This window comes from Athene cunicularia, assembly GCF_003259725.1.
Source record: "Athene cunicularia isolate RWA chromosome 13 unlocalized genomic scaffold, athCun1 chr13_part1, whole genome shotgun sequence".
In the NCBI taxonomy this organism is placed as follows: Eukaryota; Metazoa; Chordata; class Aves; order Strigiformes; family Strigidae; genus Athene; species Athene cunicularia.
Genome location: NW_020799117.1, coordinates 3,956,479 through 3,980,045, shown reverse-complemented (window position 1 = coordinate 3,980,045; position 23,567 = coordinate 3,956,479). Strand labels below are relative to the sequence as shown.

The 23,567-nt window shown below is 39.4% G+C and overlaps 2 protein-coding genes and 1 long non-coding RNA gene across 4 annotated transcripts; 1 reads left to right on the top strand and 2 right to left on the bottom strand.

The window, feature by feature from the left end:
- Positions 1–1,538: 1,538 nt before the first annotated feature.
- LOC113485302 (myeloid protein 1-like) lies at positions 1,539–8,324 on the top strand. The gene is made up of 7 exons (XM_026858382.1): positions 1,539–3,852; positions 4,326–4,458; positions 5,349–5,500; positions 5,989–6,159; positions 6,893–7,007; positions 7,558–7,709; positions 8,094–8,324. Exons 1-7 carry the CDS (start codon positions 3,807–3,809, stop codon positions 8,282–8,284), a joined length of 960 nt encoding a protein of 319 aa, XP_026714183.1. The 5' UTR covers positions 1,539–3,806; the 3' UTR covers positions 8,285–8,324.
- A 1,555-nt stretch (positions 8,325–9,879) lies between these two features.
- LOC113485142 (F-box/LRR-repeat protein 21-like) lies at positions 9,880–16,441 on the bottom strand. The gene is made up of 4 exons (XM_026858075.1): positions 15,987–16,441; positions 14,385–14,507; positions 13,539–13,710; positions 9,880–12,183 (listed from the first exon to the last, which is right to left on the bottom strand). Exons 1-4 carry the CDS (start codon positions 16,356–16,358, stop codon positions 11,540–11,542), a joined length of 1,311 nt encoding a protein of 436 aa, XP_026713876.1. The 5' UTR covers positions 16,359–16,441; the 3' UTR covers positions 9,880–11,539.
- A 2,532-nt stretch (positions 16,442–18,973) lies between these two features.
- Positions 18,974–22,602, bottom strand: LOC113485146. 2 transcript variants are annotated; one of them, XR_003399365.1, is made up of 3 exons: positions 22,581–22,602; positions 20,556–20,651; positions 18,974–19,112 (listed from the first exon to the last, which is right to left on the bottom strand). It is a non-coding gene; the product is annotated as an uncharacterized LOC113485146 (long non-coding RNA). The 2 variants fall into 2 exon arrangements; XR_003399364.1 differs by lacking the exon at positions 22,581–22,602 and adding an exon at positions 21,171–21,780.
- Positions 22,603–23,567: the final 965 nt, after the last annotated feature.

Sequence of the window (23,567 nt, the reverse complement as noted above, 5' to 3'; positions counted from 1 at the left end):
AGCTTGGTTTCCATCGTGAAAGCCTGTGCTGCTAATTGCACAAGTAAACTCTTCGACAGGTAATTTTTAACACGTTTTTGGTTTATAACGATTAGTACAAAGAATAGTATTCAATTTTCAGAGAAACAGCTTTTAAGGTTTTTTTAATAAGATATTGTACACAGATCAGCTGGGAGATGAATGCTCGGCCTTGACTTGTTCCCACACTGAACAAGCCAGGCTAGCCAAGAAGTACAAAGCCAGTTGTTCTGTAAGATTTATCTAGAAGAGGATTTACCTTTTCAATTGTCTGCTAACAAGCCTGGCAAACCTACAGTTCTGATAGTGTAACATTACAAAGAAATAAGATGTGCAGCTCTCATTTATCCCATTCACTGGGGTGCAGCCCCACAGAGGTTGAGAAGAGGAAGGGCTTTATGAACCAATTCATCAGGTTTTGGATGTTGGTTGAATGCTACTGAGCTGAAGCGCGTGTAAAGGAAATGATGGAGAAACCAGCCCTTGCTGGTGGGCAACCAAAGGAGGATGGCAGCACGGCTGGAAGGGAACTGCAGGCCTTGCCTGGGGGGTTGGATTTGCTCTGGCTCAGGATTTGGCCCTGGCTTTTGCTGATGTTTCTGTTCAAAAGGTTCTACTACCACTACCAAGGTGTGTCTCAAGAGTTTTCTGGCATTTTCCTCCAAAAGCCTTATTCCATCATTTTACCATCTGACTTTTCTCATATAATGTTAAGATAATCAATACGTTAAGAGGGGCTAGTCTAACATTTTCAAGGTTTATAGACACATACATGGCAGGTACCACCTACCCAAAGCCCTGCTAACTGGTAGCGGGCACTCCTGAAACACTACATAACTTACACAGAGGAGTTGCAATATCTTTAGAAAGGCTGAACAGCAAAGTAGGGATTTCTCCTGGGCAGCACCAGGCTTAACTCACTCCCTGCCTGTTGATACCAGCCCAAACACTCGCCTATGCCCAATGCACTCTCGTTCAGTCCATAAGTCCACCTTGAAGGGACTTACACAGCCAGAGAAGTGACTTCTGATGTAAAACGGGCAAAACGGGGAACTTGCACCGTTCATGCAAGAGAAAGAAGTCAGCATTTCCCAAGCCAGCCCACCTCCTCTCCATCCCCTTGCCCGCTCCCCGCCGCAGGGAAGGAAATGCTGCAACGGCAGCTCCTGGGGGCTGTGCAACACCGGCCCGTTGTTCCAGATCCTCCTGTTCGTGTGTGCTAAGCGGCCAGTTCATGCCTTGCACAACTGCACCTACCAACTGTTCTACTAACATCTCCGTTGCCCAACGCAGGAATCCCACCAACTTTGGTTCAGAGCTTCCTCGTGCCCAAGGGGAAAGATCTGCACCTTAGAGCTCACCCAGGACAGACGGGGAACGCACTGAGAAATCTCAACTGCAGTATCATGCACTTGAAAACTGTTGTATTAAGAATACCAGAAGTGCATTAGATATATTATTGCAGCAAATGACATTTTGACATGTTTTAGAAAGAACAGAGCAAGATACAATGCTGTTAAAATCTCTCGTGGAGAAACTATTAAAAAAAAGACGTACACAGCTACGAGAAATTTGGAGCCAGCTCTGTAACACAAATGAGATGGAAAAAGTTGTAAAGAGCAGGTAGCTTAGAGCCATTTTACAAAGCACCAGACTGCAAAAGAGGACTCAGAGGAAAGCTTCTACAGTGCACCTATAACACAGTTGTACTTCTCTCCTCATGCCTACCGGCTTGGCTGGCTTTACACCCAGCCTTTCCTTCATAAGACTTTGTAAAGTAGATTGAGGGGCTGCAATTCCTTCCTTGTAAAAGTGAGGAGCATGTGAGTTCACTGAAGTCTATAAAAACCATTAGTTTTTCAAGGCAGGTCTGCCCTAGGTAAAATTTATATAATGAGATATTTAAAACTCTACTAGTGCAAACCAGCACTCAGAAATAAATCAGAAATAAAATCTAGTTGAGAGAGATCATTATTGCAGAAACCCCTCTGGAGACTCCTCGACTGGGAATGGCTAGGCCCCACCCAAATAAAATCTTTATTTTTTAGGTGGCTTTGTTTCCAGCAGGGGAAAAAGCTTACGGCAACTAGTACCAAGCTAGCCAAGCTCAGAAATACTTTACTACCTCTATGCAATGAAATCTTCACTGAAAGATGCCACCCATAGCACCTCCCTGGCTGATTCTCTCTGCTATGGAGAGCTGAGGGGGTTTGCAGAGAGCTTGTGCCAAATGAAGCTGAACAAGCTTGGAAAGCTGGAAGGATCATTACACAAGCTCTCCCAGCTCGTAGCAACAAAGGCTGCTTTTGGCAAGGGTCACAGAAACCCACACACCCCACCTTTCACTTCAGGGGTAAGCAGCATCCCCAAACCCTGAATATCCACTGAGGAGCTCTTACCAGCACCTTGTGTCATTTGTAAGCCTTGACTCCATTATACTGAACAACTTACAACAAAAAGTCCCATAAAAACTAGACTGAGGGGACATAATGTTTATATAAATATTTGTTTGGTGGCTACAAGCGTGAAAACCAGCAGTTCTTTCTGGCAGCATGGTGGGAAGCAGCAGCAAGGGTAAAAATCAGCAAAGTTACTTATAATAACCCCAGGGAGGCCTAAAAGATCATTTGGGGGTTAAGTAGTGGCTGTAAAAAAAGCTTGGAACCACAAGCAAAAAATGTGTCTGCAGCTGCTTGTTCCACAGAGATTTTCCAAAAACACAATGTACAAATGCTTTTTTTTTTTAAAAAAGTAGAAGTGAGGCAGAGACATCTGCTTCTCCTCTGAATAAAACCTGCAGGAATTCCAGAGGTTTCTGTAACTTGGAATATCAGATAAGTTATGTGAAAGCACCATGACTCATTTTAATTTCGTATTATCCGTAAAGAAAATCTAATGCTTTTCTGAAAGTAGTGCAGAAAAATCACACTGAAGGATTAAACAGACACTAAGGACCCTGCTTAATAGTACACTAGCTGAAATCAGGCAGATACTAAATGAATCATTTTAAAACCTAGAATGTCTTAACTCCATGTTGGTTATGTCACGCAGCTTGGGTTTGCAGCTGCTTGTTTCAGAGCTTGAAGATGTTTTAGTAAGAATTTAGGTATTAAAACCTAGGGTTTCAGTGGAAAGACTTCATGGATTTAAGCCCAGCCTAAGTGATAATTTCAGCTGAACAATAATTAAAAAATAAAAGGCATGTTTCCATGCAAAAGCATCTGTATTTCTTTGCCTAAGTGTATAGTCGTGGTACACTAAACTTTGCACTTCATGCGTTCTCTGTCCCTCTGTTAGGAAGCACTGATGGGCACATACACCTGGGAGGAGGCACTGGAATGAGCAGTAAAGGACAAACTGGTTACATCCACAGTGGAGTTTTGACCATCTTTTCCCTTCAACTCGACCCTCTGGACCATGTTCTTGGTTCCTACCATTTTTGGCCTAGGTGTGCCCTTGCTTCAGGAGGGGGGAAAAAAAATATATATATATATTAAGAAACAGTTCAACCAGAGCTTCCTGAATTGTGGGATTATTCGTTTCCATCTGTTACTGTGTGCTAAGAGACCAATTATTCTATCCCTCTTTCCCAACCAGCTCTAACAACTGTTAAGAGTTTCTAGACATCCTCGGTGCCTAATATGGCAACACCATCTGCCCGGAGCTGTAATACTTTGCTCAAGACTGATTGGCCAAGACTTGGACTTTCAAAAACACATAAATACCCCAGGCAGCTACTGCTCAACGTCTTTGATTCGATCAAAGAACACCGGTGAAACTGCCACAAAATGACAGCTCTGAGGCTGATCGCCCTGGTCAGCTTGGTGTCCACTGGTGAGTTGAGATTGCTATATAGTAGTTGTCTTGGCTGGTTTTAGGCAGAGACTAAGGAATTATTGAAACTCAAACATAAATAATGTTACATTTTTTCAATCTAGTTTTATGAGGAATTATGGTAACATGCAGCATTATGACATAAAATACTGAATTAGGTGTGCATTTAGTCTTATACTGAAGTGTTTAGAGGTTTCATATAGTGAAAATAGCTTTGACTTGTTTCACAAACTAATATTATTTATCTGCAGCTTTGCTTTTAGTGTGGGTACCTTAAAATAAGACCTCAAGAAAAAGGAAGCAAATCTATATAGCGGGTTGTTCAATGTTCTTCTACCTACAGTTTCTAAAATTAACTCCCATGAGCTCACGTCTTCCACTTGAAACAGCCTATTTTGCACCTTAACGCTTTCTGTTGTACCATATTAAGAACGTGGTTGAATTTTCCCTGTTTTTGCCTTTTGCATGTGAAGTTTTTGCCAACCAGTTGGACACACACCCGCCCCAACAACAACACAGACACTGGGCAGCTATCTGCGCGGGAAATCCCACCAACAGAATCCGGGGCTGCGATAAATACGGCTGCGGCCAATTCGGCGCCGACAGGTAACGCAGTGGGACAGCGGGAGTCTGGAGCAGTGGGGTTTGCTGTTGCTTTCCTAAATGAGATGTTCACACAGGAGAAAGAGTAGAGTTTAACCAGAGCCGAGACTTAGAATGAGAGAAGATGGTTGTCTGTGGGAAACTCTTACCCATTTTGGGGACGTTACTTGAACCTCACAAAAGTGCAGTAATGCCGTAATACCACTGCTAATAACTGATGCACGGGGGAAGAAGTGAGACCATTACATGAATTAGCAGCCAGAGGAAAGGAAAGGGAAAGTATTTCAAGGATTTTTCATTTATTCCTATTGCTTATAGACAAGATATTTAGCTAAAATTCACCAGCAGCTCACAGGAAGCTAAGCAGATCAATTTACATGAACTAAAGGTCTGCCAGCATCGTTATCTTTAAGTAGGCTCCTCATAACAGAGCAGGTTGTATTTCCCCCCAAAATGCTTTTACTCCTGCCCTCCCTGCATTTTCCTGTCATCTCCTCTCCCCAGGAGCTATAAGAAGTGTCCATCCTCATCATGCAACTTCTGAATTTCTAAATTAAAAAGTGCCAAATATAAGATTCTCTTTTACACCAGCAGAGAGGTATTTGGGTTTAAACAGGGGTACTTTTCTGTAACAGCTTGAAATACGCCATGAACTTGGGAAAATTAAAGATACACTTTAAATTTGAAATCTCATTCCCCTTTAAAAAAGGTCAGAGTAATACAAACAGTTTGCAATCAAAAAAGATGGATCAAAGCCGCTATTTCTTTCCAATTTCATTGTAGATGCAAAAACGTTGTGAGACGAGCTGCAGGTATCATACTGTGTTAACTGATCTATCTACACATAATGTTAAGCCTGACAGAGTTCTCTAATTACACATTTATGTTTTCAGGCACAGCGGTAAGGAAAGGCATATGGGTGTGGATGTCATCTGTGCTGACGGAGCGACAGTGTACGCTCCTTTCAGTGGCCAGCTCTCCGGACCCATTCGATTCTTTCATAATGGAAATGCCATCGACGATGGAGTGCAAATCAGGGGATCAGGCAAGTAATAACAGCAGAAACGTGTGAGGCCTGCACATGCAATCACTTTACCTGAGTAAGGTTTCTGTGGCTCCAATTCAAGCAGTGTTGATTACACACTGTATAGTTGCTACACTGAAGCATATAACTAGTCCTTTTCCTATGCTTTCCTTGGAGAGGAGGGAAGAAGGGAGTTGAAAAACAGGTAGCAGAAAAATAACCACCCTAAATTAAAAAAAACCCCAACAAACAGTAAAAATAATGTGTGAGAAATATGCCCTCAATTTTGCTAAAATGATGTTTTCCTGTCTCTTTTTATCAATTCCCTCTTTTCCTGTTTTCCATAGTAATCCACGTAATTTTGATTTAAGGATTGTTGGTACCTTGACTACATTTTTGCTTCATCATTACAGTCTCCAGTAAAAGGCTAGTACAGACTTTTTCTTGCTCACCCAAGACCAGGGGCAGCTGATGTTTCCTGACCCCGCTTCCTCTCCCCTCTCTCCCAGGTTACTGTGTGAAGCTCGTCTGTATTCACCCCATCCGGTACCAGGGCCATATCCAGAGAGGGCAACGCCTCGGGAAAATGCTGCCCATGCAAAGAGTATTTCCTGGCATTGTCTCTCACATCCATGTGGAGAACTGCGACCACTCTGATCCCACTGATCTACTTACACCTGGTAAAACACACACACATCCCCCAAGTAGTATAATGAATGGAAATTCATTAATTTCAAATAAGGACAACAGTATCAAATAGCAATAGCCCGTAGGTTCTCCTTGACAGCAACAGCTGAAAGAAAGAAAACACACGTTATAAACACAGCGCAACAGGACTGCAGTCAGTGTTAAAGGACAATATATCAGCTTATCAAGTTGTGTTTCTTGCCCCCCTAAGACACAGCAGCAAGTCTCAGCAGTAAAACAAGTCAGGCAGCTCTTTTGTTTGTACCCTGTCAATTATGAGCAATGTTTTCAGTAACATATTTTAGCAGACTTTGGGATGATTCTTTGCAAATCAAATATTACATTGGTAGTAATGGAGAAGACGACTTGAGGAGTCCAGTCCCATCAGCCTGGGCATGGAATAAGAAACTAAATTGAGTCTTTTCCTATCCCTCAGTAGACTCTAGGAACCGTGACACTCTGAATTTTTTGTCTTTACAGCGTGTTTCCTATACAAGATAATCCTAATCTAGGAACACTACAATCCAGTTTTAAGTATACATTCTATTTACGTTAATGTTATTTCCTGAAGGGTGACAAATTTTGTCGAGGAGACATCCAACTATATGCGTTGGGTGTAATTCCAGTATGTTCCTACCTAACTAAAATTAAAACACAGTAGTTACAAACATGCAATATTTAGAACCTAAAGGTAACTTTGATGTGCTGTGTTTCTCTATTTCCAAGTTGTTCCACCATTCCCACAACAAGACAGACGCTGGGCAACAGTGTGCGCTGGGAATCCTACAAATGAGATAAGAGGCTGTGACAGATACGGCTGTGGATACTACGGAGCTCCAAGGTAGTGTAAGTGGAACACATGGCGATGTGTTGCTGCTCCACTGCAACAGAGTTGAACTCTGTTTAAGCCATTTCAGAATTACAGCTTAGAAGGTTTAGGCTGGACATGAGGCAATGCTTTCACTACAAGGGGTAATGCAGCATCAGGCTGCCCACATTGTTCAATAAAACCTTCGTGCTTGGGGGTTTTTACAACTCAGACTAAGCCAGACCTGACCTGGTGTTGGGAAGAGTCTTCACTCAAGTGGAAGGTTAGACTTGATGTCTTCCACAGGTACCTGACAACCAACATTTCTGTGACTCTAGAGATTTATTTAAAGGCGTGAAAGAAAGGCTTTTCTTTTTTTCCTCCAGTTCACAAAACCCCAACCCTAACTGTACACGGCATTACATCTACACCAAAAAGCTTTTATAGATTCTTCAGCCAGTCAACTATGTCAACACTGTCTCACTACAAACAACCCATTTCCAGACCTTGAAGCATACTAACTCATCTATCTCTGTAGGTTAGGCCTGACATGAGACTTCTCTATTTACACGTTTGTTTTCAGATCCAATGGTAAAGGAAAGCACAGAGGTGTGGATGTCATCTGTGCTGATGGAGCAACCGTTTATGCTCCCTTTTCTGGCACACTCTCTGGACCCATTAAATTCTTCCACAATGGAAACGCCATCGATGATGGAGTCCAAATCCATGGAGCAGGTAAATAGCTATTTTTCATTTGTCTTGAGGTCATACAAGATGTATTACCTTGCCGCTAGCCAAGCGGTTAAACAAGGTACATGTTTTGAAACACTGCATCTTCTATCCACTTACATGCAGAACTTTTTGCTCTTAAAATGCAAATAACTGAGTTCTGTAGGATGTCTTATCTTTACCACAGCAGGAATTCCTACCTTCTCCCTGCCTCCCATCTTCCCTCCTCCACCAAGCCAACTCTAACCACTGTCTCTATTTGTTATGACCACTGTTATTCCTTATTCGGTATTTCCACCATTGCTATCTCAGTGGAAAAGACAAGAGAGAAAACGTGAGTATTTCTGAAAGAGAATTAGTACATGTTTTCCCTCCTCTTGTTTTCACCAGAATTCTGCGTAAAACTGGTCTGCATCCACCCGATCAAATACAGCGGAACAATTTCCAAGGGACAAGTCCTTGGGAAGATGTTGCCAATGCAAAGAGTATTTCCTGGGATCACATCTCATATTCATGTTGAGAACTGCGATCACTCAGATCCTACCAGCAATCTTGAAAGGGGGAAAGGGCAAAGAGTGTGAAATGGAAATGTGGTAAATTCCAAATAAATTCATCTCAGCATCCAAAAGTTGTTGTTGTTTTTTTTTCTCATGAACAGTAACAGATTATAGTACTACTGATTCAATATTTTGAGCCTTAATATTATTACAAGGTGCTAATATTAATATACTTTCCAGGTACAGATTAGGTACAGTTTAAGTACCTATAGTTGTTGTCAACATTGTACTTTAGGCTAATTGAAGAACTTTACATGGCAAACAAGATTACTTTAGATTTTGAAGGCACCTGAAGTGAGGAAAACTAGAAAGAAATTTATTGAAACACTTCCCGAGGCATAAAAGATGCTGTTTGGAGTTGTCATGCCAGAACAACCAGTGTCTCCTTTGCATGACAATAGGGACTCCAGACAAGGAAAAAAGATTCAAGTTTTTGTTGGAATTTGCATGTACAAGAGAACTGGGAAATTAGGAACAGCTAATTACAAGCTTTCTCAGAGTCTGAAAAATCAGTGAGCATGGACACTAGCTCACCCCCTCACGTGGCAGAAAGGGTGCATTACTGTTAGCTTCTCACTAACGTGGACTTTTTAGTGACCCTACAAACCTCTTTAGTGTGTCCGGTCTAAATTCTGTACTTTATTTTGAGGGTTTTAGTTACGATAACAAACTGTATTATTGCCTTATACACTTTAGAGATGGGGTTTTAGAAAACCTTTGCAGGGCAGCAAAACTAGGAAAAAACAGTAAAATACACAAAAGTTGCCTTAGCTAGGACCAAGGCAGAGCTCTGAAGGAGAAGCTACTCAAGGGATAGGAGGAAGTACAGGCAGCAGGCAGCTGCCTACACATTCCTGCCAAGTGCGATAGCTCCACTGCAGTGATTCAGGAAAAGAAGGAAAAGAACTGATGCTGCTTTACTCAGGGCGTTGTTTTGGACATTCCTCCCCAAAGCACAATGCATGTACATAGCATCAAACACATGACACTGAACAAATCTGACACTAAAACTACAAAATTCAACATTAACCTAATGTCAGAAGTCAGGTTTCAATTCAAATTAGCTCCTCACTCTACCAGTGAAGAATCAGTACTTCGCATTGAGACTGATGTATCAATTTTGTTGACGTTTAGTTATAAACTCAAGTATCAATAGGTCCTACTTGTTAAGATCAGTTAGCAGAGTGAACGCACAAAAAAAAATAAATTCTAGAAGCTTGGAGCTGCAGCAAGCTAACACTTATGGCTTGATGGAAAAGCTCCTTTAGTAAGAGGGACAGAGAAAGGGACAATATTCAAAACATTTTCAGAGTTTCCGTACACACCCACCAAAGTCTGATACTTCATTAATGCTGCTGCATCAGCCAGAGAGACAGGAAAGGATGCTGGGACTTGCCCACCACCTACAAGATGTGTCCACATGCCATTTTACAGTTTCAGCATGTCAAAAATTCCCAGGTTTGAGGCACAAACATGAGATGACAATGACTAATTTGCTGTCATCCAAGAGTTAAACATTCCCCCTGCCTCTCCCCAGGTTTGTCAAGGATATGGTTTCTGACAGGAAAGACCTCTGCCTAACAGGACGCGGTGCAACAGACGGATAAGAACCTAGTATGAGTGCACATATTAAATCACTTTATTACTTTTACATTTAAAGCAAACCACACATCTTAAACCAAGTACTGCTTAGAAACATTTCAGTCTTTTGTTGAAAAGACAATTATAATCCTCTTGATTACAGAAGCAAGCGCTTGGGTGAACAGTGCTAGTAACCAGAGTCAGATGCTCCTTAACTAACCAACCCATCACTGACTGAGACAGGCTTTATATGTTACCTTAAATCCTTCAACTTGCAACGGGGAACAAGTCTGTCCAAAACAACAGTGGCTTAACCCCTTAGATGTTATTATTTTTACAGTAAAGAAGGAAGAAACTGACATTTATCCGATGTGACAAATACCACTAACAAATCAAATGTAGACTCATAAATAAGAAAACAATCACAGCATGAAAATAATTACAGCAAAATTTGTATACAATGCTTTTCCGTTTACAGTGTGCAAAATGTCAACACAAAAATACATAATCTAATTCACATCAATTCACATTCCTTTCCCCTTTAAAAGAAAATAAAATAAAAAACTTATCTCCTTCCTCAAAACCCAATTCATAGCTACAAGTATTAAACAGTCCTGAATTAAAAATTTCAGGATCATCTCTAACAACCCTTACTCTAGAAATCGGGGCTTACAGCACAGCTCTGCAAGATACAGGCAAGATTTTTACAGGCCATTTTGGCCTCTAACAGGCAAATAATTTAAGTGCTCTAAATCCTTGATTATAGAGAGAAAGTGATCAAAGACAACTGCATTCATTTGATCCATCCTTCTCACTAACCACTGAGGAGATCCTTCTTATCTCTTAATAACGAAAGCATGGAACAGCATTCAGATATCACTCTTTGATTACAGACTTGAACTCTCCCAAATCCAGAAGCTATTCCTTCTAGCAATTTCCAAAGTGTTTTGTCATTCACCCAAGAAATCAATCTACATACAAACCTTCAAATACATTAATTTCAGTAAGGTCTCTTTCCCACCCACTTAATGTATAAAACAGAAATACAACATACTGTGTAACACAGTCTCTACAGTTTACCTAATGTGACAAAATTACTTAAAGTGCAATTTAAAACTGGAAAGGGGTTTTTTGAACGCATAAGCTTATTTATCACAACATTAATATACTGGCATGAGGTTAAGATAAGATTATATTTGAGTAACCTGGGCCAGTGCAAGTATTTTAATATACAAGCTTTTACAACATGTTTTGAAAAAAATAGCTGTGTAAAACATCACAACAAATAATACTGAACTCCAAGTTGTATCCAACTTTGCACAGATTTGCTAAAGAAAAGTATGTTTCTCTAGTCCTCTTCTGACTACATCAGAAAGACTAAACAGACATGAAAAAAACCCAAAAAAACTTTGACGTGAACGAACATTTAAACTGAAGCTCAGTGAAGCCAAAGTTCACTGAAGTTTGAAGCACCTGTAAGCCACAGACAGACTTTCAGAAGTGTTAAGTACACTTAATCTATTTTCTATTTCAATATACCGCTGACGTTCTAGAATGTTTTGCTGTTACACTACTAGAGGTTCTTAAGGTAGAAAAACTCAAATCCGGAAATAAGTTTTCACATTCCATTTTTAAACTCTTTATTTGCATAGAAAGCAATACCCTGATTCTACCATTTTACCCACAAACGTAGAGAATTTACCATGTTGGCATCATATCAGGAAACCACATTCTTCCAAGGTGTTTGGAGACTTCCAAATGAAGTCGATCTAAGCTATAATCATTATCAGGAATCAGCACCTCCTCCATTATAGAAAGCTGGGTAAGCCTGCCCCCACACATCTTTACAAATTCGATAAAACCTCTGCAAGTTACTTCACATTCACCAAGTCCCATTGCTGTTAAGTTCTTACAGCGCTCAGCAATCCGAATCAGTTCGTCATCCAAAGGTTGAAGCCCATTAGCACACACAACCAACTCAATTAACCTCGGGCAATTCATGCCAATACGACCCAACATTGCTTTGCTTACTGCACGACCGAAGTAAAGGTGGGTAACAGGGGTTTCCTCTCTGAAGAAAGTATCGAATTCTTCTTCATATAAAAAGAAATACATCACAATGTTGACTTTGGGGGAGTGTTTAACAAGAGCATCCCAACTTTGTTTTTTAATAGTGTGAAATTCAACTTGTCCGGGATTTTCACTCACAATGTCTATGCGAAGGTGTTCAAGATCAACATGTTTTTCACTTGAAAGAGCCAGAAGCAGTTCATCACTTAATATGTAGTAGTTCAAAGCCAGCTCCTTAAGTCCATGACACTGGTCAGCAACACAAAGAATTCCTGAGGAGAATTTGTAAATTCATGTAAAATGAAAATATAAGCACGGTTGTTTGCTGTAAAGCTCAAGCAAGTACTCATTCTGTTGGCTCAAGTATTCATGTCTACATCCAAAACCCATGAAATACCATAAAGTTCTAGATATCCACTTCCTTTTACAGGGTTCTGGCCCAAACCACTTAGCAGTAAAAGAAGCAAGTCTAACTACTCACATTCATCTTGCATCTGTGTATCTTTCTTCCTCTTTGCCCTTCCCTGTGCAGAATTTCCTCAACTTTGAGGAAGTTGAGGAAGCAACTGAAATGCAACATTCAGCTGAAGTTCCCACTGTTCCCTTCCCTAACCTTCCTTCAGCATTCACCTAAGCATTCTGTTTAAACAATCACTAGCAACCTAGTTTAACAGACCCTTCCCTGAATTAAGACATAAACAGCATTAACTGCTCTTAATCTGTCGGAATACAAAGTACACAGATTCAATTACCTTTTGTGGACTCTGGAAAAGAAAATACGAAAGAGACTAAACCAGGATTCCCCTTCCCTGTCACCAAGGTTTCACATGAAAGTGAGAAAGGACCCAAAAGCCCTCTGAACTTTCCAACGAGCCTTGTATTTTGATGGGAGTGAGCCCTTCACCAACCAACAGTAAAATGAGCAAATTCGTGCTACCAGATCTGGACACACGAGGGCACTACAGAAATTTAAAGACTCTCCATCTTAAACTCCTAGTTTCTGAAATCCGTACACACTCCATGGGTTTTGTTAATGTAACTTCAAAGCGTTAACACTTTTGCTCGGTAAATTAAACTTACAGCACCTTGTGTAAGTTACTGGCAACTGCTTCATCTTCTTTAACCCACCAACCAGTAGCTGATTCAGAGGCTGGGGATTTTGCATGTGTGTTCCCCCAGAACACCAGGTTGCTAAGTTTTACAAAGCTGCAGACATTAAGCAACACACATTCAATTACCCTTACACAGAGCTAACACTGAACATCAAGTCCTTTGAATATGTGTTAAAAGCTTGCACTAATGTTGGAGGCTTTTCCTCCTCAAGGCTTATTATCAGAAGTACTGAAGCAGCTGAGAAGGTAGAAAAAAAAAATCCCCGGGATTCTAGAAGATGCAGTCAGGCAAGGAGCACCTCCACCTTCACTAATCCAATCATTCAGTAACACAAAGACATTATTCTCCTTCCCCTTCCAACTGTCCAAAGCCACAACTAGGACAATAAAAGGCCTCTGGCTAAGACACTCAGAAGAGCACTAGAAGTTTTATGAGTAACTTGTTTCAAACTAAATCTTGACTATTGTTTTATGATAGTTTGCTGCTACATTTTTCATATATATTCACTACTCACCAGCAGGTGATACATGAGGACAGCTGCTCATTTTTAACAGCTTTAGAGTATCACTATTGTTAGCAACAAGAACCTTCAAGGAAGGATCATCAAGTGGTGTGTCATCTATCTTGATTGATGATAATGACTTGGAGTTCACAAAAACTACTGTCAGTGCTGAAGCAAAGTGAGCCTGTTTGGAGAAATTGAAGGAGGGGAAAAAAATATCTTACGAAAAAACAGACAGAACTTCAGCATCTAAACCTCAGGTTTCACATGCACAGAAGCATGAATGTAACTTCTTAGGCATCCCCTTTCTTGTGTAACAAAGAAAGGCTTATTTGAATGTGAAAATAGGTAATCTCCTTAAAAATATGCTGCTGCATGTGATAAAAATTATCTTTACACTCAGTAGTTAACTCATCCACTCTGATTTACCCTTTCACTGTAATAAAACAGGGGCAGGCAGACATAGAGATGAGTCTGAAGTATCTAGAATTTATCCGCAGAAAAAAAGGAAATGGCATTTGTTTTAGTTTCCAGAAAGTAATCAAAGAAAAAAAATTCCCCAAATATTTTAACAATACATTACATCGTATCTTTTACTCTAGAAATGAGGAAACTCGAGCCTTCTAAGTTATTCTCCACCACTATGCCACGAAGTATGAACACTACTAAATTTAATAAATGGAGTCAGCGTTTAACTATTTCTCTAATACTAACGGATGTCACAAATTAAGGAAGATATGCCAATAAACACAGATTGTTTCATAAAAATTACCATTAACTGAATAGCAGCACAGTAAGGAAGATGAAGTGGTTTAAGAGTGAATTAAGTCACTCTAATTATAGTTTGTAGAACATTACCTTAGAGACATTCATGAAGCTTGGTTTTGCAGTAGAAATCAAGCCCAGTGTCTTGATAGAACAGTTCACCAACTGAGAAAGGATGTCACAGGCTGCTTCAGCTGACTCAGTACTGCTATCAACCTATAAAAGCCATTTAAAAACAATGAAGTCATTCTTTATTACGACAACAGCATCATGGAAACCCAAGACTGCAAGCTCCACACCTACTGAGTTGTACTGCACCAGACTGCATTTACCACAAGGACAAAGTGCAACATTAATTAGAAATTTCAAGACAAGAAAATGTTCAGGAGAGTTACTATTAGAAAATTTTCCCAAATATGACTGCTGGGTATTTCTAGTATGAACAGAGAGCTTAAATTTAAGCTTTCTCTTCAAATAACCTCATGCCTTCCCAAACAACTGTAATTAGTATTGGTGTTATGACAGACCAGATTGGTGTTAGGTATGACAGACTAGCATTATGTATGCATTCTTTTTTAAAATGCCAATTCTAGACTCTTAAAGTCAAAAAGACTTGACAAAGCCTAGATATACTCCAGCAAGCTAATCCATTTACCTGCAGGGACAACACCTTTGCATCTGGATTAATGAACTGATTCTCAATTCATCTATAAGCCTGATGACTAACTTTGGACAAATCACTATTTCATCTCACCTTCCTCCTCTGTAGTAGCTGAGATGATAAAAGAGTAGCTGAAAAAGCATAAAAGTCACATTAAGACATTATAATGCCAATTCATTACAACTGGTTGTAAGAAGTGCAGAAGTTACAGGTGTTGAATAACTGATTATCCATGAACTGCTGTGCAACCAAATCATAATGTCTCCGAACGTAAAACTGCTACCAGTGTCGAGGAAAAAAAGCTTCTGGTGTTGATCCTAGCTTTAGTATCAATCCTTTTTCCTGCTTTTCCTTCACAGCTTAGAACTATGACATCTTCTGAGAAGTGACTGCAAAAAAGCGAACAAAGCACCCATAACTCCAAATACGGTCCTCTTGGATAAACAGAGTAAACTGTATCAAGTATTCAAGTGAAAGAAGTCCATGTTAATGCAATCCTGACTACAATCACAGCCTTTATTTAACTCAAGTTCACTGCTACTTAATTATGCCCTTATCTGTCAATCACCTGACTATATGGGCACAGCATTTTTCTCCCTTACTCCCACTTTTTCAAAGCATGGTTCTAAAATTTCAAGGCATTCTTCACTGTAGAGCCTTATTTTGTAAATAAATTCTACACACAAATTTATTTCCTCAAATGCTTCCACGTGTAAGAAATATCTGCACAATAATCCGCTGAGGACTCAGATTGACAGCGATTCACAGAAACTATGTATTCTGTATATCCTGAAAACGTATCATTCAGTCTTCAGCACTGTATTGCATGACATTAGCACTTTCTTTACTTTGTAGAGTTTAAGAGGGTAGAAAATTGAGGGAAACTGCATGAATGTGTGGAAATAAATTGTTGCAGTAGCTGCATTTTTAAACATAAGGCTTCTGAGGTACAACACTTGAGCCAAGAGACAGAGAACCACAGACATTACACACATGAAGGCGACAGAACAAGGCTCCATTCAGCCCAGACTTACCTTGAAGCTGACGTACTGCAGATGATCAGCATGCCTCTTGATAATCTGCTGAATGAGATCAGGATGCGTAGACTTTAAGTAAGAAGTAGCTGGCTGGCTAAGTTCAAATTCAAATCTCCTCCAGAGATCTGGGATGTGAAAAATTTCATTCCACCTTCGACAAACAGAAGATGCCCTGGCTCGATCTACTAAAGACAGAAACTGAAAAATACGCAGAATAACATGGTGTGGAAGGCTTCCCCAGTCCATTGAGGCATGCAAGTCAGATTCAGCAAACACTGAGCCATATAAACAAGTTTTCTGTTTTTTGCTTTTCTGTGATGTTCGAGGAGCTTCATTTTCAACCACAACTTTCTGCCCAGCTCTCTTCATTGTGAAAGTTTTAGGTACTGGAACGATCCAACGTATTCAAACTGTTGTGCAGTTTCCTGAAAAGTCTCACATGCAGTAGGTCTATAGAAAAATACAGAGGATTAGGGGGGGAAGAGAGACAAGGCAGTGGAAACACAGTAAGAGATAATAAAGTTAGTAAAATTTAAATACAGCACATTACTATGATAAAAGGTATGTCCGTATGTCGATATCCAGTGCACGGACTTAAACAAGGACCTTCTTTCTTGATGCTTCTATTTTGTACAATTTGAATCTGGAGAACTTGGGTTTGTTAATTTACCAAGTGTAGCTTCATGTGTTAATACTTCATAGTATATAAAGCACTTTGTAGAAGAAAAAAAAATATTTAACAGCAATTTAGTTCAGCAGTAGCAAATTGTGTACGTTTAAATTTAAACTCAGAAAACTACTGAATCTACGTGTGATTTCTAGAAGAATTTTATCAACTACAGAACCCAATTTATAAACTCCCTTTTTAAACACTAACAAACTTGGAACAGACTTGTTCAGATGAATCAGATTCAAAAGCTTTGCCTGCCTCCCCCACTGCTTTGCTTTGTTGGGTTTTTTTGTTTTCATTTGGTTTTTTAAATCATGCCAGGCAGAGGAAAAACATTGGTGCAACTAACAACAAAAAACTTCAGAGGCCACTTATCAAAACAGGGCAAAGTAAGTAAGGTTCACATGCTGGTTTTCAGCAGAAAAGGCCAGTGACCCTGGAATACAGCAAACTGCACCAATCTCCTTCACTAAGGAACATTTGCCACATGAGCCAGAGTTCAGAAAAGAGCAGCGTAAGGAAAAGCCCTGCTTTCACATGCTGAAACAGTGCAATCTACTGAAGTCCATTCCAGACTGAATTCTGTTGTTCAGTCAGTTCTCAACAATGACCTCAACTGTTTCAAATACCACTTCATTTTACAGTGGGCTGAGGCCCCTTCTCAAATGTCCTACTCGTTAGATGTTCAGCCAAATCTTATCTCTTCCTAACCAGTCTGAAGCTACAATTTTCAAAGCAACCATGCATTCTTCAAGAACAAACAGAACACGGTATCTGCTTTTACTGAACACGTTATCTGCTTTTACTGAACAATCTTCCACAGCAGCCCCCAGAGTATGCTGCTTCTGGACTGAAAATTTTCCATAGTATATTCATCGCAGAGAGACCAAAATTCAGAAAGAGCTGCCAAAATTCAGACTATCCTATCAAAAACTCATCTGGCATTTTCCCCAACTTAAAAAAACCTGACCTGTATGGCTAATGAGGTGTCTGATACGCAAGTGTAACTCCATTTTCATGAAAAGAAAGCATGAGGATTCTTTGAGAAGTGGGAAAGAACAACCTAGTCAATTAATCATGAGCTGTTTGTATGATCAGCTTCACTACTGTTTGTCCTCCTGACAAATGGTCTCAACAACCAAGGAATTTAGTCTAGTAGTCTTCAGAAATCTTCAGTCTTTTTAAAGTTCCATTTATGATAGTGATCGGTGATATATGCAGGAGCATAAGCTAGTAACACTCTTTATGTTTAATAACAGAAGTTTTTCTTCCCTGAATAAACACGTGCCTTGCATTAACAAGCAAAAGCAGCAAGTCAAAGAGAACAAAGTACAATATGCTCCAAAACAAAGCAGTATCTCTAAACAACACATTAGTGTTACTAATGTAATGAAGATGCAAGCTCAGCATGAATAAGCGTTTTGCTCCTAGGCCATTTTATCAAATTATCATCCACACAACCATGTTTTGCAACTTTTGAGTGCTTTAAATCACACAATGAATGGGCATTCCAAAGGATTATTTGTGGATGTAGTAATTAACCATTACATAACTCTCTCTTCCATTTGCTCATGGCCTTGCTAAATTTAGCAAAGGCTAAATACCTTTTGGGTCAAATGACTTCCCTCCTTGGGAAGAATTACAAATTCAACCGTTTCCTAAAACCAAAATCCAGATAGAAAAATGATATTGAACAAATGCTGTTGTCTGAGAAGCTTCTCTATGCTTTTGCTATTCTCATGCAAATCTGCAACATCTTGGTAAAATGTATGTTTTCTGAATAAAATTTTCACTTTCTTATTTGAAACTTATTTAAGCTTCATGGGTGCTGTCCTGGTTCCCACAAAGCTTTGGCATCTGAGAACTACTGATAAGGGCATTCCCTTCAACAACAGGGCAGGCTGTAGACCAGACACAGAGTATCCATCCAATCCAGAGGCACGAAGAGATGGGGACAGGGCACACATAGCGTACGCAGGATCAGCTCTCGCTGGTTGGAACATGGCTGTAACTTCGTCTTGTTGCTACATCCCTGTAGAGCTGATAACTCTAGAACTCCTATTTTTTGTATTCTATATTGCAGGACTTTAGCAAAATTACATTAAATTACTCACTGTGGCACACAAAGCCAAAAAAAGGTTCCATGTCATCAAGTTTTTACCAAACATGAAGCCCTAATATTTACTGTGAAAATGTGAATACTTTAACTATGACCAGTCTCTATTTTAAGACACAACTGAAGTTAACTAAATTATAGTGCTATGTGATACAATCCAGGTAATATTCAATGACAGGTTTACATGCACACATACCTCCAAAGAATGTGGAAAGTCCTGTCAAGTTACCAGCACCTTTCTGGTATCGGAACATCCATCCCACTGTTGAGTCATCCTGTATGTGTGCATGGATTCCTTAACCAGAAGGCAGGGATGGGTCCCAGAAGATGAACTGACCTGCGAAGCCACCGACCAAATAAAAACTGTTCTGTCACGTCTGAGACCCCCACAGGAGGGACTAGACTCAGTTTTGGAACAAAGACTGAGATTGAAGAACATTCTGTGCTGCAACTCAGCCGTGGAAGCAGAACAACGGAATGTGACAAGCAAATTAGTTTTACCAAATGTTATTATCTGAAAACTATAATTTAATTAATGGGACGGTGTAAGTGTTGGCACAAATCTAGTTTTTGCATCACCTACAATTTTAGTCACAACAGTGCTCTTATGCAACACAGATGCGCCTCTGGATTCCTGACTATTACTTGGAGAAATTAAGAACCTGGATAAGAAGCGTTAATTTTTTTTCAGTTCACTGTATACCAAAACCACATGAATCAAAGTAGTTACATATGACCTTTAATATTTTAAAATTTAAGGATTCTTGGGTTTAAACATTACTCACTTTTACTCCAAAAATATGCTTACTGAATCATGATAATCTTGACAGTAAACAAACTATTTTGGCTCATTAAACTCTATCTGGGAAAAAAAAAAAAGATAGCAATGATGTGTGAATATGCTCCCATATACTAATATGAAAAAAACTACCCTGTATCTTAGGAGGAAGGAGTATCTTTGTCAGCCGTAAGAAAGCACACCCAAACCCTCCAAATTCAGTCACCTATTTTGCAGTATTTGAAGATGGTTTAATGGAAAGCTATGGGAACAGCAATACACATCTTGCTAAATTATGACACTTTTGAAATGAAAAAGTAGTTTTAGAAACTGAACTACATGACTTTAGGATGTTTACAATGTATTGTATTCAACTAGTAATAACATCTTTAGAAACCTTGTAACCCTGAACATTTTTATTTTTATTTAAAAGATGGGAGAGATGAAGCTTTACACTCTCCCGGATCATATAATTATATTTTGAAAAACTACCCAGTTAAGATCAGCTCTATAGTTGTAAAGTTAAACACACATACTACACCTGTGTTAATTACAAATACAAGAGAAGCTGCCCCTATCTCAAAAGTGAAATCAAACTAGAGCACAGAAATCTGTGCATGCAACGCTGTTGCTCAGTTCACACACCTGAAAATTTAAGAGCTGCAGTGTCATGCTTGTCCATAATTAGAAAGTTGATATACATTAGTAACTCTGGTCATAGATGGCATCTGAGTAAGTCCAGAATTTATGGAGGCCTTGTATTGCACACAGCCTACAAGTATTACGTGTTCTTCTGTGAAGCGAGCAGCCCATCCCTTTGCCTACACTGCATGGCACATGAAATTAATTTGCAAAGGTGCTGGCAGTTTGTAACTCATAATGGAACACATAAATAACATTTCAATCTAGAGAACAAAACACGGAGATGCAATTTAAAGATTCAACATAGAAGTATATTAAGTTTATAAATGGCAAAACTTAAGTTTGAAGTGGCTTTCTTACCTAAAGAATGCTTCCAAGTTACAATTGGCAATAAATGAATGAACTGAGGCAGCTGCAGCCATGGGGCACTCACAAGCATCTGTCTGCTTCCCCCTCCTGTCTAGATAAAATGTCACAAAAACCTTTATTAGTTTTGGAAAAAAACAAAAAACAAAAACCAAACCCTTGTATTACATCCCATGCAAAAATGATAGGAAAATATGATAACATCAATTTATATGTTTTCTTGCTGTAGTAAAGGAGCTTGAGGACATCATCTTAACACAAGGTAGCAAATCCCACACTGCAAATACCATGTCACTGATAGAAATGTGAGGTCAGATTAAGTGTAAAATTGATCTGAAACAGGTGTTGCAGCTGTGTTTACACCGAACTGGCCAAAGGCACAACGTAAACAGTAAGTTATTCAATATTTGCATTATCGTTAGTAGTAAAGTTTGGTAAACAACACTGTCTATAACTATGAACATAATCTAAGAGTCATGGAAAACATGGGGGGGAAAAAAAACAACATTCTTTTTCCTGTCTCTTTCCCTCTCTAGCAGCTGTCTGTTGGCCTAAGGAACTGTGAGAGGGATGATCAGAACACAGAGGCCACATGGCACAGCTTCCTACCATTAAACCTGCAGCAGCCTTAAGTCACCAGCCGTGGACACTCCATCACACGGCCAGGAGCAGGACAGGAGCTGTGGCCCTTCAACAGCCAACAACCAGCCGGCAGCCTCCCCCCTGTCTGTGAGCTCCCAAGAAGCAGCTGACAGTCTGTACAACCTGGAAAGTGTGTTACAAGCTACCACATCAAGGGACATTAGGTTAAAAATCCCCTACCTCCCTCCACACTATTTTCTTTTAATAGTACCTAAATAAGTTTGTGTTTCAGTGCCTTCCACCATACGTAATCATGCAAAGATTTACCCTCAAGAATATCAGTTTGCTTTTATAAAAACACACCAAATAACCAAATTCTTCCTTATGATAAACTTTATCCACCTATCATGGGGTGGCAGGGGGAAAAGTATACCCTTCCAACTGTTCTAAACTCAGGATTTCAGTATTCTTCCCAACACTTCTCAGTGTGGCTGCAAGCAAAGTAGTTGTTAATAATAAAATAACATCTAAAAATTAAGAAAAGGACAGTAATATCCTTTTATAGTAGGAAACGTATCAAACATAGTTCTATTAATTAACGTAGTCGATAAAGACTAGCTGCAACGTTCAGCAGGCTTCTGAATTTTACAAAGGTTTGGACAAGTTACCTGTAACAGCTCTATACTCCCTCCTAACCATAGATCACCTCCTGATGAAACAAACTTCTTTCACGGACCCGTCCCAGAATCCCTCAGTGCAGAAGTTTGTGCATTGCAGATAAAAGTAACAAAATTTTAGATACGTTTAAAAAGTTACTGAAAAAAAAAAAATCAGGTGTACAACCTGACGATGCTTCCTTTAAGTGTCCAACACCACAAGCTTAAGTCACATCAACTCATGTAAACAGAAATGTTTGTAATAAAAATAACGTTATCAGAGATGCAATCAAATACAGGCTTGTTATGCAAATAACAGTGAGTTGTTAGTCTAAGGTAGAGTTACCCAAATTATCATCAAAGGTAAACAGAAGCAACACAGTCGTTGAAAAAACACTTTAATAACCGATGGGGTTTATCAAATCTAGTCATATCCTCATTCGTGTAAAGCAAAGCATCAAATATTGGCTCGCTACCCTATACAGTTTTTTGCCTCTATAACCTCAAAGTCCTGTGATCAAGTATTTTGCACAGCTGCATGTTATACTGCTCAAACTCAAATCCACTAAAAAAAAGAACAGCAATCCAGAAAAATTCAAGTTAAATAACCGTTTCTGCAGCTTATCCCAGTAACAGAACTGTAAACTTCCACTAAAATTAAGATGTTAAAATCTCTCCATGGGGGATTCTGAGAAGTGGTCAGTAGCTGCTCAGTTATGCCAGCAGCTGCTCACTACCTCCTGCGCAATAATGTCACTTGCAAAAAAAGAGGTTTTAGTACCCAACATATGACAGATTCAAGCCACAAAGTAATAACTGTTTCCTCCGATTTGTAAATTCCCCTTTCAGTTCTCAACACCAGGACTCGGCAGGAAATTAGTAAAATTAAAACACCATAAAATCAGGTTGCTAATAGAGACAGTAAAAAACCACCCAAACGAAAACAAATCCAACAGAACTAAAGTTCCTGAGAAATAAAATACCTTTCAAATAACTGAGCTTGGAAATCCACCGGGATAAAGCGGGCATCACAATAATTAAACTTTCCAACGCCTGGAAATGAATGCTTATGAATTTGCCTTTAACATCTGAAATCCTTGTCACGTTAATCATAGTGTCTTTAAGAAATCACAGTTCAGCGATAGTATCAAGGTCACTCACTCACGACGGGAAGGAATTCAGACTCCATCTGGGGAAGGAGAACAGCAGATGCTGCACACAAGAAAAGCAGCGCTGCAAAGCTGTTGCAACCCCTGATGAGAGCCTCAAATTCAATTGCTATGTTTCAAAACATAGATCAAAAAAAGCATTTTAAGCTTAAATCTCAGAACATCTAGTCCTGCAGGATGATGAACGCCAAGATTAAGCTTTTTCTTCATTTAGGGCACAGTGATCTTTTAATAGGTGGCATTTTTGCTTCTGAACAGGATTTTTAATATTTTTTTAAAAAAAACAATCCTGACTTTTCTCAAAACTGAGCCTCTCAAGGGATGTATCACATTTTTAGTACGTTTCTGACAAAACCTCGGAGACCTAAAAATAACTAATGCTTGCATTAGTTTTAACTGAGTAAACACAAACGCACTGCTACTTTCAGTGTTACTTAGGCGACAAAATTCGTGTTCTATTGCTGCACTAGTCTTAGAAAAAAAGCTACCTGCACCTGAATAGCCTTTAGTCTATGAAAATCACCCAAGACTCCCTTCGTTTCACTAAATGACACATTTGAAGCTCCACAGCTCTTTTTTTTTTAAAAAAAAAAAAAAAA